The sequence below is a fragment of the Mizuhopecten yessoensis genome, unplaced genomic scaffold (assembly GCF_002113885.1).
Source record: "Mizuhopecten yessoensis strain PY_sf001 unplaced genomic scaffold, ASM211388v2 scaffold8561, whole genome shotgun sequence".
Classification (NCBI taxonomy): domain Eukaryota; kingdom Metazoa; phylum Mollusca; class Bivalvia; order Pectinida; family Pectinidae; genus Mizuhopecten; species Mizuhopecten yessoensis.
This window is the reverse complement of record NW_018407609.1, coordinates 386,156-404,318: the sequence shown is the minus strand read 5'-3', so window position 1 is coordinate 404,318 and position 18,163 is coordinate 386,156. Positions and strand designations below refer to the sequence as shown.

The 18,163-nt window shown below is 37.1% G+C and overlaps 1 protein-coding gene across 1 annotated transcript in view; it reads left to right on the top strand.

The window, feature by feature from the left end:
• Positions 1–18,163, top strand: part of LOC110456190 (microtubule-associated serine/threonine-protein kinase 3-like) — a 105,005-nt gene that overhangs the window by 68,604 nt on the left and 18,238 nt on the right. Inside the window, 12 exon segments of the mRNA XM_021506768.1 lie at positions 1,088–1,163; positions 4,277–4,358; positions 4,781–4,947; positions 12,454–12,526; positions 12,819–13,028; positions 14,559–14,657; positions 15,149–15,275; positions 16,079–16,140; positions 16,316–16,398; positions 16,832–17,006; positions 17,271–17,362; positions 17,686–17,818. Coding sequence (XP_021362443.1) covers positions 1,088–1,163; positions 4,277–4,358; positions 4,781–4,947; positions 12,454–12,526; positions 12,819–13,028; positions 14,559–14,657; positions 15,149–15,275; positions 16,079–16,140; positions 16,316–16,398; positions 16,832–17,006; positions 17,271–17,362; positions 17,686–17,818 — 1,379 coding nt within the window.

The following is an 18,163-nucleotide window of genomic DNA, read 5'->3' as shown; positions in this document are numbered from 1 at the left end:
ACATTAAAAGAGCCCACATCCCAGGACCCAAAGGGCTACATTAAAAGAGCTCACATCCTATGACCCAACGGGCTACATTAAAAGAGCTCACATCCCAGGACCCAAAGGGCCACATTAAAAGAGCTCACATCCTTGGACCCTAAGAGCTACATTAAAAGAGGTCACATCCCAGGACCCAAAGGGCTACATTAAAAGAGCTCACATCCCAGGACCCAAAGGGCTACATTAAAAGAGCTCACATCCTTGGACCCAAAGGGCTACATTAAAAGAGCTCACATCCTTGGACCCAAAGGGCTACATTAGCTAATGCATCCTTTAAGGATGTGATGGTCAAGATATTGCTACTTTTGAGGAAATATTGTTGATACCTTTCCAGACTGACCTGAGATCAGCTAATAGTCGATGGTACAACATCAGACCGTTTAACACCAAGTTAGCATGGCTCTACTGTATACTAAGTCTAATAATGAATATACTTCTTTAAAAAAGAAAAGGTTCTTGGGACCAATTTTCACACCTGCGATATGTTTAAGTTACCATTAAGTCACACTCTGTAAATTTCGCTACATTTTTTGTTATAAATTCCAGCCATTTTAAGTGCAGTATTATCAAGCTATCACAATTCTAACATCACAACACTATTATACCACATTGACTTTGTGGACGAGAACTTGCCATAAACATGGAAGAAATACTTCAATTGAAACTTGAATATATTGCTAGTGATGAATTATTGCACAACAGTCTAGATGAAAATTAGCTGCATGATGAGAATCTGTGAGTTGAAATAAAAAAATCTTGAATCAAGCACTTTTATCTATGTCATTGGGAGACGGTACATTGAGGGATAGATTTAGCCACTACAGGTCATATAACAGGAGATCTCATAAAGTTTTTTCTAATTTAATGAAACAGCCTTCATGGGAATTACACCATTAATACATTCAGTAAAGCTATATACAATATTTTCATAGCAAACCAATGTTCCAAAGTAATGAAATAGCCAACTCCAAATTACTTGTAATTACTTGAAATTCTTTATTACCTGGAAACTGTTATTTGAATTTGTGTGTTTTCCTTTCTTCAGGTAACAGTCCCCATGAAAGTCCACGTAACATGTCCCCTAACCAGCACGGAAACTTTGCCTTCCACAATGTACGAAAGTAAGAATTGAGAAAGTAACACGTCCCCTAACCAGCACAGAAACTTTGCCTTCCACGATGTACGAAAGCAAGTATTGAGAAACTAACACGTCCCCTAACCAGCACGGAAACTTTACCTTCCACAATGTACGAAAGTAAGTATTGAGAAAGTCCCACGTCCCCTAACCAGCACGGAAACTTTCCCTTCCACAATGTACGAAAGTAAGTATTGAGAATGTAACACGTCCCCTAACCAGCACGTAATCTTTACCTTCCACAATGTACGAAAGTAAGTATTGAGAAAGTCCCACGTCCCCTAACCAGCACGGAAACTTTGCCTTCGACGATGCACGAATGTAAGTATTGAGGAAGTAACACGTCCCCTAACCAGCACGGAAACTTTGACTTCCACGATGTACGAAAGTAAGTATTGAGGAAGGAACACGTCCCCTAACCAGCACGGAAACTTTTCCTTCCACAATGTACGAAAGTAAGTATTGAGAATGTAACACGTCCCCTAACCAGCACGTAATCTTTACCTTCCACAATGTACGAAAGTAAGTATTGAGAAAGTCCCACGTCCCCTAACCAGCACGGAAACTTTGACTTCCACGATGTACGAAAGTAAGTATTGAGGAAGTAACACGTCCCATAACCAGCACGGAAACTTTGCCTTCCACGATTGACGAAAGTAAGTATTGAGAAAGTAACACGACCCCTAACCAGCACGGAAACTTTCCCTTCCACAATGTACGAAAGTAAGTATTGAGAAAGTCCCACGTCCCCTAACCAGCACGGAAACTTTGACTTCCACGAAGTACGAAAGTAAGTATTGAGAAAGTAACATGTCCCCTAACCAGCACAGAAACTTTGCCTTCCACAATGTACGAAAGTAAGTGTTGAGAAAGTAACACGTCCCCTAACCAGCACGAAATCTTTGCCTTCCACAATGTACGAAAGTAAGTGTTGAGAAAGTAACACGTCCCCTAACCAGCACGAAATCTTTGCCTTCCACAATGTACGAAAGTAAGTATTGAGAAAGTCCCACGTCCCCTAACCAGCACGGAAACTTTGACTTCCACGATGTACGAAAGTAAGTATTGAGAAAGTAACCCGTCCGCTAACCAGCACGGAAACTTTGCCTTCCACTATGTACGAAAGTAAGTATTGAGAAAGTAACCCGTCCGCTAACCAGCACGGAAACTTTGCCTTCCACTATGTACGAAAGTAAGTATTGAGAAAGTAACCCGTCCGCTAACCAGCACGGAAACTTTGCCTTCCACTATGTACGAAAGTAAGTATTGAGAAAGTAACCCGTCCCCTCACCAGCACGGAAACTTTGCCTTCCACGATGAACGAAAGTAAGTATTGAGAAAGTAACACGTCCCCTAACAAGCACGGAAACTTTGCCTTCCACGATGTACGAAAGTAAGTATAGAGGATGTTATCTCTGTAGTATCAGCCCTAGATGATTGATAGCATCTTGATAAAATCTTAGATAAGTATGGTTGATATCAGAAGTATGGTGAGTCTCAGGAGAATGGTCGGCCTCAGAAGTACGGTGGTCCTCAGAAGTATGGCATATATCAGAATTATGGTGGGCCTTAGAAGTATGGCATATATCAGAAGTATGATGGGCCTCAAAAGTATAGCATATAGTAAGGCATATATCAGAAATATGGTGGTCCTCAGAAGTATGGCATATATCAGAAGAATGGTGGGCCTCCAAAGTATGGCATAAATTATCAGAAGTATGGCGGGGCTCAGAAGTATGGCATATATCAAAAGTATGGTGGGCCTCAGAAGTATGGCAGATATCGGAAGTATGGCAGGGTTTTATTATGGATCCCAAAAGTGTGGTAGAGAATATGGTAAATCTCCATAATAGAGTGGATGTCAGAAACACAGGATCTCCAAAGTATGGTTGGTATCAAAAACTTTTCCAGTGAATATTACAAATGTTTTTAGCTAACCTGCCCGAAGGGCTAGTGAGCTTATGTTATGGCGTCCGGCGTCAGTCAACTTTTCCTTCAAACGACTTCTTGACTTCTTCTGAAGAACTGAAAGGTATAGAATCTTCAAATTTGGCTGGTTGCTTCCTGGGAAAGAGCCCGACGAAGTTTGCGAATGAAAATGACCTTGACCTATCAAGGTCACAGGAGTCATATATGTCAAACACTTCAAACGACTTATGAAGAAGAACTGAAAGGTACAGAATCATCAAATTTGTCTGGTAGTTTCCTGGGAAAGAGCCTGACAAAGTTTGCGAATGAAAATGATCTTGACCTTCTTTCAAGGTCACAGGAGTCAAATATGTCAAACGCTTCAAACGACTTCTTCTGAGGAACTGAAAGGTATAGAATCTCCAAATTTGGCTGGTAGCTTCCTATGAAGAAGCTTGACAAAGTGTGCGAATGAAAATGAGCTTTACCTACTTTCAAGGTCACAGGGGTCAAATATGTTAAAAACTTCAAACAACAATATCCTAAGAACCATTTGGACTAGTTATGATACTTGGGTTTGTTATAAAGACCAGCAGTGCAAATCTTGTGGCGTCAAAGGTCAACATGGGTTAAAAGCTTTAACAAACTTCCGAAGTTCCATAAGGCCCAGTGTCATGATATTTGGCCAATGGGTACCTCAGAAGGAATGCTCTTCATTAAAATGACCTTGACCTACTTTCAATGTATCGGAGGTCAAATATGTTAAAACCTTCCAACAACAATATCTTAGAACCATTTGGTCTAGATTCATGATAATTGGGTATGTTATGTAGACCAGCTGTGTGAATCGTTTTCTTTATTACAGTAATGAGGTCAAAGGTCAACTGTAAGTGCTAGCTGGAGTCAAAGTTCAACATGGGTTAAAAGCTTTAAAATAAGTATTTCAAATTTCAAACAGCAATATCTTAAGAACCGTTTAAGAGATGTTAAAATGTCTTGTGTTTTAGTTCCCAAATTTGGTCTGAAGTTACGTACATGTCAGTTTCATGTAACAAAAGAACAGGTGTTTTAAAAAAGATAGTACACATACATATTTAATGTTTTATAAAAAGTTTGATAATACATTAAATGTTTTACAAAAATTTTGAAAAGATATCGAGTAAGTTTCTAACTGTTAAATGTTTGTTATAGATGTGATGGAAGACGCTGGTCATTTGCTTCTCTGCCATCCTCCGGCTACGGGACCAACACTCCAGGCAGTTCTAATGTTTCGGTAAGTATGTTGTACAACTGTAGTTCAACATGTCATTAGTGCATCACCTGGCAGAATCTCCTGTGCATATTGAGTAAATACCTGCATAGTCTGAATGAGGGGATAACTGCCGTTCCTTGAATTAATATGTGTATAAATATGCGATAGCAGATGGACAAGTTTTTGCCACTTGAGATGCAGTCAAAAGTCCATAACTAATTGGCCACTATTAGGTCTATTAGCAATAATTGCCATTTTGATAATGTTATGTACTAAAACCATTGCTTCCTCCTGTTTAGGGTTTTGGTCACACATTGTTGTCAAGTGATAATTAAATATAATAAGTGATGATAATATTGTGTTTATCAACAACAGTGTGAAACTATAAGGTGCCTCGAGGAATTTAAAAAGAAAGAGCCTACAATGAAACCTATTTCTTGCAGTCACAGTATTCCTCCCAGGAGAAGCTGAATCAGATGGCCTACCCTTTGGGAGGTGACGAGCTCACACTTTTTGCACGGAACCTCACAGCTGTTGATCATACAGTTGACGAGGATGGCGGCCACTCACCCGTGTCACCGCTTATGCGGCCACGATCACGCAGTCTCAGGTACATCAAAATAGTTGTGACCTATATAGCTAGTATACAGAGCATAATATTCACTAGGAGTATAGCCCATGATAGTCTCAACTAGTATAGCCCATAATAGTCATTATTAGTATAGCCCTTTATAGTCACAACCAGTATAACCCATTATAGTCATGACTAGTATAGCCTGTTATAGTCACAACCAGTATAACCCGTACTAGTCATGACTGGTATAGCCCATCATAGTCACAACCAGTATAACCCGTACTAGTCATGACTGGTATAGCCCACCATAGTCACAACCAGTAGAACCCATAATAGTAATGACTAGTATAGCCCATAATAGTCATTATTAGTATAGCCCTTTAGAGTCACAACCAGTATAACCCATAATAGTCATGACTAGTATAGCCTGTTATAGTCACAACCAGTATAACCCATAATAGTCATGACTAGTATAGCCTGTTATAGTCACAACCAGTATAACCCATAATAGTCATGACTGGTATAGCCCATTATAGTCACAACCAGTATAACCCATTATAGTCACTATCAGTATATTAGTTTCATAAATAGTTTTACTGATAATAAGTCCCTCGTTAAATACAACATATATTTACCAGATTAAACATTTGGTATCATGTCCGTTTTCCCTGTGGTGTTTCTGTGTGACACTGCATGTGTATAAATGTGTCTGATCTGTGCCTGTAATCTCTCTCCTTATTGTGTCGTTTATTTGTATAAATATGGTAATTTAAGATCCAGATTTAATGTTAATTTTGATTTTCAGTGTCTATCATATTTACAAAGTCTTATTACAACATACCCGTACCTATACCTCCACATATAACAGGAAATTGTCTTTGAATTTAGTCTACCCATACTTTACCATATTCGTGGTAATTTGCACCTTGTTCCATAAAATATTTGTGTAAATGTGCTGTCATACCTGTAAGCACTACTGATTTGGGGTATGCCATGGCTTTTGCAATCTGACTACCATTATTCTGAATAAGAGACACTAACATTTGTTACCACTAGCATTGCTTGTTTAATTGATCTGGGCTCTTTTGTGATATCCCCAGTCCTGAGATTGTATGCCGGGTATTGTACTGTTTAAGGCTTCCTTATATCTGGTTATGTTCAGTAATAAGTTATCTGGGCTCTTTTGTGATATCCCCCGTCCTGAGATTGTACACCATGTATTGTACTGTTTAAGGCTTCCTTACCTCTGGGTATGATCAGTACTAATTGATCTGGGCTCTTGTGTGATATCCCCAGTCCTGAGATTGTACACCATGTATTGTACTGTTTAAGGCTTCCTTACATCTGGTTATAATCAGTACTAATTGATCTGGGCTCTTTATGATATCCCCAGTCCTGAGATTGTATGCCGGGTATTGTACTGTTTAAGGCTTCCTTACATCTGGTTATAATCAGTACTAATTGATCTGGGCTCTTGTGTGATATCCCCAGTCCTGAGATTGTACGCCGTGTATTGTACTGTTTAAGGCTTCCTTACATCTGGTTATGATCAGTACTAATTGATCTGGGCTCTTTATGATATCCCCAGTCCTGAGATTGTACACCGTCTATTGTACTGTTTAAGGCTTCCTTACATCTGGTTATAATCAGTACTAATTGATCTGGGCTCTTTTTTGATATCCCCAGTCCTGAGATTGTATGCCGTGTATTGTACTGTTTAAGGCTTCATTTGGGGTATGCCATGGCTTTTGCAATCTGACTACCATTATTCTGAATAAGAGACACTATCATTTGTTACCACTAGCATTGCTTGTTTAATTGGTCTGGGCTCTTTTGTGATATCCCCAATCCTGAGATTGTATGCCGTGTATTGTACTGTTTAAGGCTTCTTTATATCTGGTTATGATCAGTACTAATTGTTCTGGGCTCTTTTGTGATATCCCCAGTCCTGAGATTGTACGCCGTGTATTGTACTGTTTAAGGCTTCATTTGGGGTATGCCATGGCTTTTGCAATCTGACTACCATTATTCTGAATAAGAGACACTATCATTTGTTACCACTAGCATTGCTTGTTTAATTGATCTGGGCTCTTTTTTGATATCCCCAGTCCTGAGATTGTACGCCGTGGATCGTACTGTTTAAGGCTTCCTTATATCTGGTGATGATCAGTACTAATTGATCTGGGCTCTTTTTTGATATCCCCAGTCCTGAGATTGTATGCCGGGTATTGTACTGTTTAAGGCTTCCTTATATCTGGTGATGATCAGTACTAATTGATCTGGGCTCTTTGTGATATCCCCAGTCCTGAGATTGTACACCATGTATTGTACTGTTTAAGGCTTCCTTACATCTGGTTATAATCAGTACTAATTGATCTGGGCTCTTTATGATATCCCCAGTCCTGAGATTGTATGCCGGGTATTGTACTGTTTAAGGCTTCCTTACATCTGGTTATAATCAGTACTAATTGATCTGGGCTCTTTTTTGATATCCCCAGTCCTGAGATTGTACACCGTCTATTGTACTGTTTAAGGCTTCCTTACATCTGGTTATGATCAGTACTAATTGATCTGGGCTCTTTTGTGATATTCCCGGTCCAGAGATTGTACGCCGTGTATTGTACTGTTTAAGGCTTCTTTATATCTGGTTATGATCAGTACTAATTGATCTGGGCTCTTTTGTGATATCCCCAGTCCTGAGATTGTACACCGTGTATTGTACTGTTTAAGGCTTCCTTATATCTGGTTATGATCAGTACTAATTGATCTGGGCTCTTTTGTGATATCCCCAGTCCTGAGATTGTACACAGTGTATTGTACTGTTTAAGGCTTCCTTACATCTGGTTATGATCAGAACTAATTGACATGTAAAAGTAGTTCTTAAGATTTCCTCATCTCTCAGATAACACAGTTGTGACATGTGAAGTATTGATTGAAGTTTTCCTAAATGTAGTGGTTTTCATACAAGCAGGATCTTTGTCATCATTAGTGAAAAGTTTCTACATTAATCCAGAACAGAATGATCCTTATCTCACAAAACAATAGCGTCAAATGCCATAGCTGGAACTGCTTTGAGCAAGAAAATATTTCAATTTAAAAAGAAAGAAAAACAGAATGTAGAGAGTTTTGATTTCAAAAGTCAGTAATGAAGGTAAAGAATAGGAAGTCTCCATCCAAGATAGGGTGCCTTGAGTAGCATGCTGATGGGATTCATCTGTATTTTACCGAATTTCGATGTTGAATGTTACAAGGATTAGATGTTAGCATGATTCTGTATGCATTGAAATGTGATTTACAGGTGGTTGTATTGTATCATATGGGGAAAATTACTGAAAATCGCTTGATTTTTGAGAGATTCGTTTATGCATTAAATCTTCCATGAATATCAATTTTAAAGATCATTACTGTCAATATTGAAAGCACCTTCTCAATTAAAAATTCAAAAAACATTTAATCATAAAAATAGACTTGATACTATTTATGGCATCTTTGATTTGGATGAGTACCAATTGCTGAGATATAAATTACGGCCCTGCTTCAGAGAGACAGTACTCATAAGTAATCATGGTGTCCGTCTGTCCAGCCTCACTTTCATCTCAGAATCCAAAAGACTAATCATTCTGAAATTTGATACACTTTGATATGTAGATATGCATTAGGGCTTTAAAAATGTTCTAAAGTCGAGGACAAGATTACTCGAAATCAAGGTTACTAAAAATAGAACCAGGGATGGGGGTAGGATGTGTGTTGTGTTACACGGTCCTTATCTTGGAATCCAAAATATTAATGACATGTTGATACACTGTAATTAATATTCAGATGTGCATTAGGGGTTTAAAAAGTTTATAATGTTAAAGTCAGGGTCACTAATTAAAACTAGACCATTGGGTGGAAGGATACATCAAAAGTCAGGGTCACTAATTAAAACTAGACCATTGGGTGGAAGGATACATCAAGTACATGGAAGGGCCCTTGCTGACCTGTCAGTGTTCTAGTGTTTAACGAGAACATGGCAAATCTTTTGTGAGTTTACGCCCGACAATACACATTTACAGAATGTCCTTATCCTTGACACACAGTTCACTTTGGTTTTTGTGTAGATCTTTATAAATCGAACACTGATTTTCATTATGGATGTTATTTCAAAACATTTAAATTGGAATTTAAACATTAATGTTATTTTGTCAAAAATTAGCTGACAATTACTGGTACTGTAATGTGAAATGCCCTTCCTACTTCACTGTGTATTTTTGGATAATTTGATTTGAATTAAAAATAGATTTCATCAGTGATTGGTGCACAGCAGAATTTTGAGTACTGGGATTTTGAACACGGCACCATAATGTTAATTACAGCCGAGTAATTTTCTAAATTATTTTCTGGAATACATGAAAAAATTGCTTGAAATTTATCATCCTAATGACAATGCCTGTTGTCTTACCTGAAATTCTGACTTCACAGATTAGTATTATTCAAAGTGATATGAAAAATTATGGGTGTATCTACAGAATCAAACACGTTAGTTAAGTGATGAAATTAGATTTTAACAAGAATCCTGCTTACAAAGCTTCCATGTTCTGTTGTATACTCGGTACTGTTTGCCCTTCAGAGTGTGTCCGCTTGTTTGTAATTATCTGCATGTAAAAGTTATTTTTTTGCTTTCCTCCGACTCTCTGTCAAGGAATGTTGATTGCTAACAGATGCTTGTTGGTTTTGATAATTCTAAATGTTGCCAACAAAAATATAGACTAGTTAAGCCGCCTTGCTTCTGTTATCACTTAAATATTTCTATGCACTTACCACAAATTACATAATCATTTAATTACATAATCATTTAATATTATTGTAATACTTGCTTAATATGATAAACTTTTATCTAATTTACCTTAATTATTTTATCTAATTTATGTAATGGACTTATCTGATTTTACATAATTGTGTGTTAAATGTACTTAGTCAATCTGTTAGTGTGTATGTATCATTTTGACCAGAATATATTGCATGAATATCTATTAATGACTGAAGAAATCACTATTCACTTGTTAAATTATAAGTTATGTTTTATTTTAAGCCAATCTTTTACTTAAGTGCATTGAATGGTTTATACTTGTGTGTCAGTCCTATTTGCAGTCATTTAAAAAAATAAAGTTTTTCGAAGATATTTGTCCAAAAGTATTTTTCAGAATTATCCAATTTCCGTAATATTAGAATTACATACATTTGTAGTTAGGCCAGATTTGTATTTATTTCTGTTTTGGGAAACAAATATTTTTACTGCTGTCTAGTTCAGCTTCATAGTCATTGCCATGCAAGGAAACATATTGTTCAAGCTTTCAAGTTCAGAACTGCAAGTACTGTCTGTAACATGTTTAGATAGAAACAGGATATCAAAACTGTCTGTAACATGTTTAGATTGGAAATACGACATCAAGACTGTCTGTAACATGTTTAGATAGAAACAGGATAACAAAACTGTCTGTAACATGTTCAGATTGGAAATAGGATATCAAAACCGTCTGTAACATGTTTAGATAGAAGCAGGATATCAAAACTGTCTGTAACATGTTTAGATTGGAAATAGGATATCAAGACTGTCTGTAACATGTTTAGATAGAAACAGGATATCAAAACTGTCAGTAACATGTTTAGATAGAAACAGGATATCAAAACTGTCTGTAACATGTTTAGATAGAAACAGGATATCAAAACTGTCTGTAACATGTTTAGATTGGAAATAGGATATCAAAACTGTCTGCAACATGTTTAGATAGAAACAGGATATCAAAACTGTCTGTAACATATGTTTAGATAGAAACAGGATATCAAAACAGTCTGTAACATGTTTAGATAGAAAATAGGATAGTTATAACTGTTCAGAGAAATCTGATTGAATGATCAATGCCAAACAAGAGAATTCAGAACAGCAGTGTTGAGTTCGAAAATCAACAGTGCCAAACAAGAGAATTTGGCATAGCAGTGAGAATATTCTGGGTTTTTTTTGCACCAATATTTAGAGATACAGCGTTGGTGAAGATCATTTTCATGTCATCTAATGTTAATGATAGCCAGGCAAATAGATTCAAAGTATTGTTAGCTAGAGAGAGAGAGATACAGAGAGGAAAAAAGTGTTGAATATTTTGAAAACTGAGAATTGTTTATACTTGTGTTAATTAAGAACAGGTAAAGTTTGGCCCAGGTGTGTGAGAGTTACTACTAAACACTAATTCATGCTGATTTTGTTTTTACCTGCTGTCCTTGCTTTGGTGAGCAGTTTATCCTGGCTAGCATTAGAGTAAGATTGGTTTTATTCTTACACATGTATCTCTTTTACTCGTTTCTATATTTTGTACCTTTAGATCAGATGCTGTTGGCTTTGTAGTTAGTTTGTTGTGTTTAGCTGTTTGTCATTCCTCATATATCAGTAGTCTGTCAATGTACATCATCATCCCAGTAGTATTTTATGATGACCTTGTAATGTATTGTACATTATATAAAAGTCTGTGATAATGGATTTAGAACATCATATTAAGACTGCAATGAATATGGAATAATCAAAACAAAGAATGAAATTCATGATTTGGTCATTGTCCTCAAAACCTGCTGGAACATCACATTAATTTACAATATAAGATATAGTACTTCAATAATGATTCACATAATAGATTTAGTTACATCTATTAAGGGAAGTTGTGATAGATTTATTACATGTATTACTGTTTATAGTCATTGTGAAGATTAAGAATGTAATTTGATTGAAACCCATGTTATTGGATTTAGAACTAAGGCCATTAGTACAGTTAACCTGAATCTGGTATCCCAGTGTGTAGTCTAGTCTAGTACCATATATTGATGGCTTAGGTTTTTGTTGTGATTATAAACCCTTTTTACAATTTATTTAAATGTTTGTTTTTTCATAAGATGATTATTGTCATCAAGCAAACTTTAGTGCATGACCTTTTCCGACACATTTGTTTGTTGCATTTTCTGCTAAGTTGATGATTTCAATAAGGGTGTGATCTAACTGTGATTATAAAAGTAAATCTGGGGTAAACAGAGGCTTCCCTAGATCTTCCTTTTGATTCCTGATAGCTTTGACAGATTTATCATACGACCAATGTACAGAGGTGTGTGATAACAGTGAGTTCTGTGGTCAATGTTTTTTTATAATTATCATAATTTTTTTATAATTAAATCATTCACCCCTTAGATTTCATAATGAACTATTCCAACCTATGATTTGGAAGTGTTCAAATGTGTCTATAGGGGTGAATGAGTTAAGACAACAGAGTAGAAGGCCTCTAGCAACTTGATTTATGTGAGATCAGTTGTAGGTAGCCTTATATATAGTTCATGTATCTTCTGAGATTTTCAGACCAGGTTAGACGCGATAGATAGTGTATACTAAAGGTCTACAAGGCCACATATGTCTAGGGTCAAGTGATGTTAGTTGGCCATGGGAGTGTGATACAGGCATACTGTGCCTCTATGTCATCAGTCGGTCAGTGTGCACAGACGTTAATGACAGTTGTTTGTGTTTTGTAGTAGTCCTGGTCGCTCTCCCGGTGGAGATGAAATCGTCATGATGAACAGTGTCTACAAGGAAAGGTTCCCAAAGGTAAAAATTCTTTATTAAGCCTACATACCCTTATACACAAAATAGCATCTATGATTTTCTTGTCGAGACAAAAATAAAAATAACTTGTATTTGTGGTTTACCTAAGTTATGACAAATATGTGGAAGAAAATGATTCTTCAGACACAGTCAAGGCAGTGTTGATGGGTGCACCTCCTGACATGAAATCCAAAAATGCAAAAGTCTGTTAATATCATGATAACATTGTGTCAGGGGGAGATAATTCTAACTTGCTTCGACACTTAATTAAAATGAGATAACTTTATTCCGACAGGCTACAGTTCAAATGGAGGAGAAACTTAGTAACTATATAGAACAGAACCGGGTGTTACCGCCGGAACAGGAGGGTGATGCGATCACACGCTTCCTACACCACCAAGTCCTGGAACTAGCTCGGGATTGTCTCGCCCAGTCTCAAAACAAGCTCATCACACGCTCATATTTTTTTGATCTCTCAGACAAGCTCGAGAAACTGATCGAGGATGTGAGTTATTTTCTTTAAAATCATAATTTAAATGCACTTCTGTATAATATAAGCATCTTTGACCTTTTTAGCTCGCCTGGTCCGAAGTGTCCGAACCGTGGCGTCCGTCGTCCGTCTGTTTATCAACAATTTCTTCAGACGACTTCTTCTTAACCACTGATTGGAATTTGACTAAATTTAACTGGAAGCATCACTAGGTAGTGGGGATTCAAAATTGTACAAATGGTTGGGATGATTGGTGGGGCCAAAAGGGGGCAATTTGGCTATATTGATATGAAAAACTTCTTCTGTAGAACTTTGCACTGGATATTGATCATATTTGGTTGGAAGCATTCATGGGAGCTAGGGATTCAAAATTGTGCATGCAAATGGTAGGGCTGACCAACAGGGGCTGACGGGCGGGGCCAAAAAGGGCAATTTTGCTACATTGCTTTAAGCGACTTATTCTCTGGATCCGGAACCAAAAGATGAATATCAAGCATATTTGACTGGAAGCATCCCTAAGTAGTGGGGATTCAAAAATATACAAATGGTGAGACAACCCCGAAGGGGGTTGAGGGGCGGGGGCAATTTGGCTTTATTGCTTTAAACGACTTCTTCTGTAGAACTATGCACTTGATATAAATCATATTTGATCGGTAGCATTCATTGGAGCTGGGGATTCAAATTTGTACAAATAGTGGGGCTCACCCCAAAACTATATCTACAAATGCTGGGCATAAAGAGATAAATACTGTCATGATATCAGAATTGACCCTGAGTTCTGGCCACAACCCTAGGGACCTAGTTTCTTAGTCACAGCTTGGAAACAGTTGAGATCCCTACCCCATAACCATACATAAACTTGCTTGGCATGAACAACCTAATACAGATATGCTACAAGGTTTGGCCTTAGGGTTTGGCCCATTCCCTTGGATCTTATAAGGAAAATATTTTGCCATTATTGCTTAGATATCCAGGTGAGCGATACAGGCCCTCTGGGCCTCTTGTTAGATATATTTATATGTATTCATGCTGTTAGTTTTAATGAAAAAAATTGTCTCAATATAACCTGAATATAATATGTAGATATTGTATTTGTTAGAGAGTGACAGTGCATAAGGGCTTGTCAAGGGTGTTGCTGTTAGCTGGGGCTGAGTCAAGGTCAACAGTGATATCCTGAGGGGTGACTCTTAACAGTGTTTCCCTGTAGGGAATCTAATATTTGATAACTAAATGTCATTGCCACAGAATTTGAAAAATAAGTAACACATATTTTTTTTATCTTATCATGATATTTCTGTGCAAACCACTGACAACATTTGATGCGTAATAAACAAAGATGGCAGGTGAAATGAATAGAACACTTTCTTGCTTACAGTCCTTGATTACACATACTGTTAAATGTCAGTAATTACAAAGACAATGTTAATGGATGTTCCACCGAGTTAAATGTTAATGCTATGTTTAGAATTGGAGAATTTGTTTTGACCAGTCAGATTACAGGATTGTGTCTGGTGGTATAATAATGGATTATATTGTGTTGTACAGGCAGAGGAACGTGAGTTTGTGGCGTACAACTACATCTACCCACTGGTGAAGAAGTTACTACTGATACTGTCTCGTCCAATCCGTCTACTCGAATGTCTGGTAAGTACAGCATATCGCATGTATAGAGGAAGCTTAATCTTAACTCAAGTAGATTTCTATTTATGTCCCAACAGCATATAGTAGAAGAGTCATTTTTTGCCTGTACATATGTCTGTACACGGCCTGATTAGACTTTGTTTAGCTGCATTATTAGTTCATCTTTAGGAGTACTACACCATTATATCAAATGTAGGTCACTGTGACCTATATTTTCTGCTTCATTGACTTTGGTAAATTCTTTGCAATTGGCTCCATTTCTGCCATTAGACTTTATGCTAAGCTTATTATCTTTGGTTAATGCTTAGATCTGGCATTTAGCTCAATTGGGGGCGACCCTTTGGTCCTAAGACCAGTGTAATTTAGGTTTAAATATATCATTATCTTAATGTTGAGATCATGGTTGGGTTCGTTGCTTCAAATGTATTATAAATATCTTACTACCTTGCTTTGTCACAGGACTTAGACTTGACATTTGTTCTGTGTTTTTGCAGGAGTTTGATCCTGAACAGTTTTACCAGTTGTTGGAGGCAGCAGAAGGCCAAGCCAAGCAGACCATCAAAGCTGATATACCTCAGTATATTATCAACAAGTTGGGGCTAAACAGGGACCCCCTGGAAGGTAAAACATTGCTCAGCATATCGTTAAATTGGGCTAAACAGGGACCGCCTGGAAGGTAAAACATTGCTCAGCATATCATTAAATTGGGCTAAACAGGGACCCCCTGGAAGGTAAAACATTGCTCAGCATATCGTTAAATTGCTGTGGCTCAATAAAGACTCCCTTGAACGTAAATCTTACCTCAGTATATCCTCAAAAGTTTGAGCTTAACAGAGAACCCTTCAAAAAATATTCTTATCCTTGTAAGTTTGAGCACATACAAGTTCCGATCTGAGTATGCTGGTGAGGGTGTCTGATCTGAGTATGCTGGTGAGGGTGTTGGGTCAAGGCTCTGATCTGAGTATGCTGGTGAGGGTGTTGTGTCAAGGCTCTGATTTGAGTTTGCTAGATAGGGTGTTGGGTCAAGTCTCTGATCTGAGTATGCTGGTGAGGGTGTTGGGTCAAGGCTCTGATCTGAATATGCTGGTGAGGGTGTTGGGTCAAGGCTCTGGTCTAAGTATGCTGGTGAGGGTGTTGTGTCAAGGCTCTGATTTGAGTTTGCTAGATAGGGTGTTGGGTCAAGGCTCTGATCTGAGTATGCTGGTGAGGGTATTGTGTCAAGGCTCTGATCTGAGTATGCTGGTGAGGGTGTTGGGTCAAGTATGCATTATGGAGTTAAATCAGGTAGAAATGAGGAAATAATTATGGATGTCAGTTGATTTCCATATAATTTCTAATACCATGTAATTTCCAATACCATACTTCTTTTAATACTGTGTCATTTGCAATACCATGTCATTTACAATATCATGTCACTTCCACAGATATTGGTATGGGGATGGATGAGCAGGATGATTTTACGGAGGCTGATGAAGAACTCATGGAGGTTTGTTGTTTGTTAAAAAATCAGAGAAACAGAAAATAAAGTCATTTGTTGATTATAATAGAGAATCTGCACGACAATACATACAATGTACATGGTCAATAAAAGGGTTTTGTTGTTGTATTCTAGGGAAGAAAAGTAAAGAAAAATTTCACCATGTTTTCATCTCTTTTTCCAGAGGAGAGATTATGTGCCAAAGTTCAAGACACCTCGAGAGGAGGATTTTGAGACAATCAAGTTGATTAGCAACGGTGCTTATGCGTAAGTAAACATCTTTGAATATTTTTTTTATATTTTCTTTCCATTCTGTTCTTCGGTGATTGTGAAACTAGAGACGTTATTTCAGAAAAAAAGGTCAGTCAGTCTCAAACTCTTTCTGAAAGAAAAAGGTTTTGATGTATTTTAAACTGACCTGATTATATATGAAGAGATCCACTGGGCCATGGTTATTAGACAAAGGTTTTAACAGAATCTGACCAAATAATATCCTTCATTTTTGCATTGGAATATAATTTTGCTCAATTGCAAATTTAACAATCTAATATATCAAGAAAAATGTGCAAGTTTGTTTTTATTGTAAGTCAACAAATAGTCATATATGAATGATTTTCTGGAAATGCCTTAAACACTTACCACTGAGACAGGACGTTAGCCCAGGATGTATATGAGAATTGGTATGTCTTTACCCCAATAGAGCGGTGTACTTGGTGCGCCACAAAGAAAGCCGCCAGCGATTTGCGATGAAGAGGATCTGTAAACAGAATCTTATTCTGAGGAATCAGACAGAGCAGGTTTACACGGAGCGAGACATCCTCAGCTTCACAGAAAACCCATTTGTTGTTAGCATGTACTGCAGCTTTGACACCAAGGTAAGTCGGAAAACTGAATTTGGTTCTTTTCGGAATATCCACGGATACCTTTGTCACCCAGGTGTGTATACTTCTACATGTAGAAATAGAGGGAGATAACCTGTAATAGAACGCCTCATTTCCATGAATTCGGTTCTCTTTCTCTTCTCTTCCATTGATCTTTTGTTCAGTTTATTTAAAAAATGAAACTAAAATTCTAGATATTTGACCGTTGGTGTTGGATAATTTTTTAGTTTAATTGCATTAATTGTACTTTTGTTACAGAAACATCTGTGTATGGTGATGGAATATGTGGAGGGCGGTGACTGTGCCGCCCTACTGAAGAAATGGGGACCACTCCCTTTTGACCTAGCAAGGTTGGCATCTTACATTTCTTGTTAAAAAAATAAGAAGCATATATATATTTACTGTGTTAAAATTATTGACAAGACAATACTATTGATCAGAAATAAAAATCAGCACAGCTGTTGCTAGAATTCAAAGGCAATGACCTGTGTGATGTGCAAATGGTTTCATTCATATATGTGTCATAGATGATATATATAGAGAGAAAACAACGTAAGAGAGACTTAGCATTTGAAACAGAGCATGCTACATTACATTTAATCTTTATTTTATGTTTTATGATTATAGTGCTCTTGTCCCATAAGTAATAATCTGATTGTCGTGTTTTCGACAGAATGTATTTTGTAGAAACGGTGTTAGCTTTGGAATATCTCCATAGTTATGGCATTGTCCACAGAGATCTCAAACCAGACAAGTAAGTCTTGTTTTTGTATGTACATATGTATGTCTAAAATCCCCCAACTCAGGTTCAAATGAAATTGAGTTGCTGTGCATAGATTGTAAATATGTTCAAATTGGTAATAAAATCAGCATTTAAATATATTATTCCTGACAGAAGATCTTTAATACAAATGTATTGTCCTCTATTTAATAAAAAGGTCCTATATCTATAAACGCATCTATTTGAACTTCTTTATAGGAATTATCATGTTATATTGGATTCTTTTACTTCTGATTTCAAAGCATAACTAAGGAATCATACAGTTGTTTGCAGTGTTTCAGTAGTTTTAGTTGTTTGCAGTGTTTCAGTAGTTTTAGTTGTTTGCAGTGTTTCAGTAGTTTTAGTTGTTTGCAGTGTTTCAGTAGTTTTA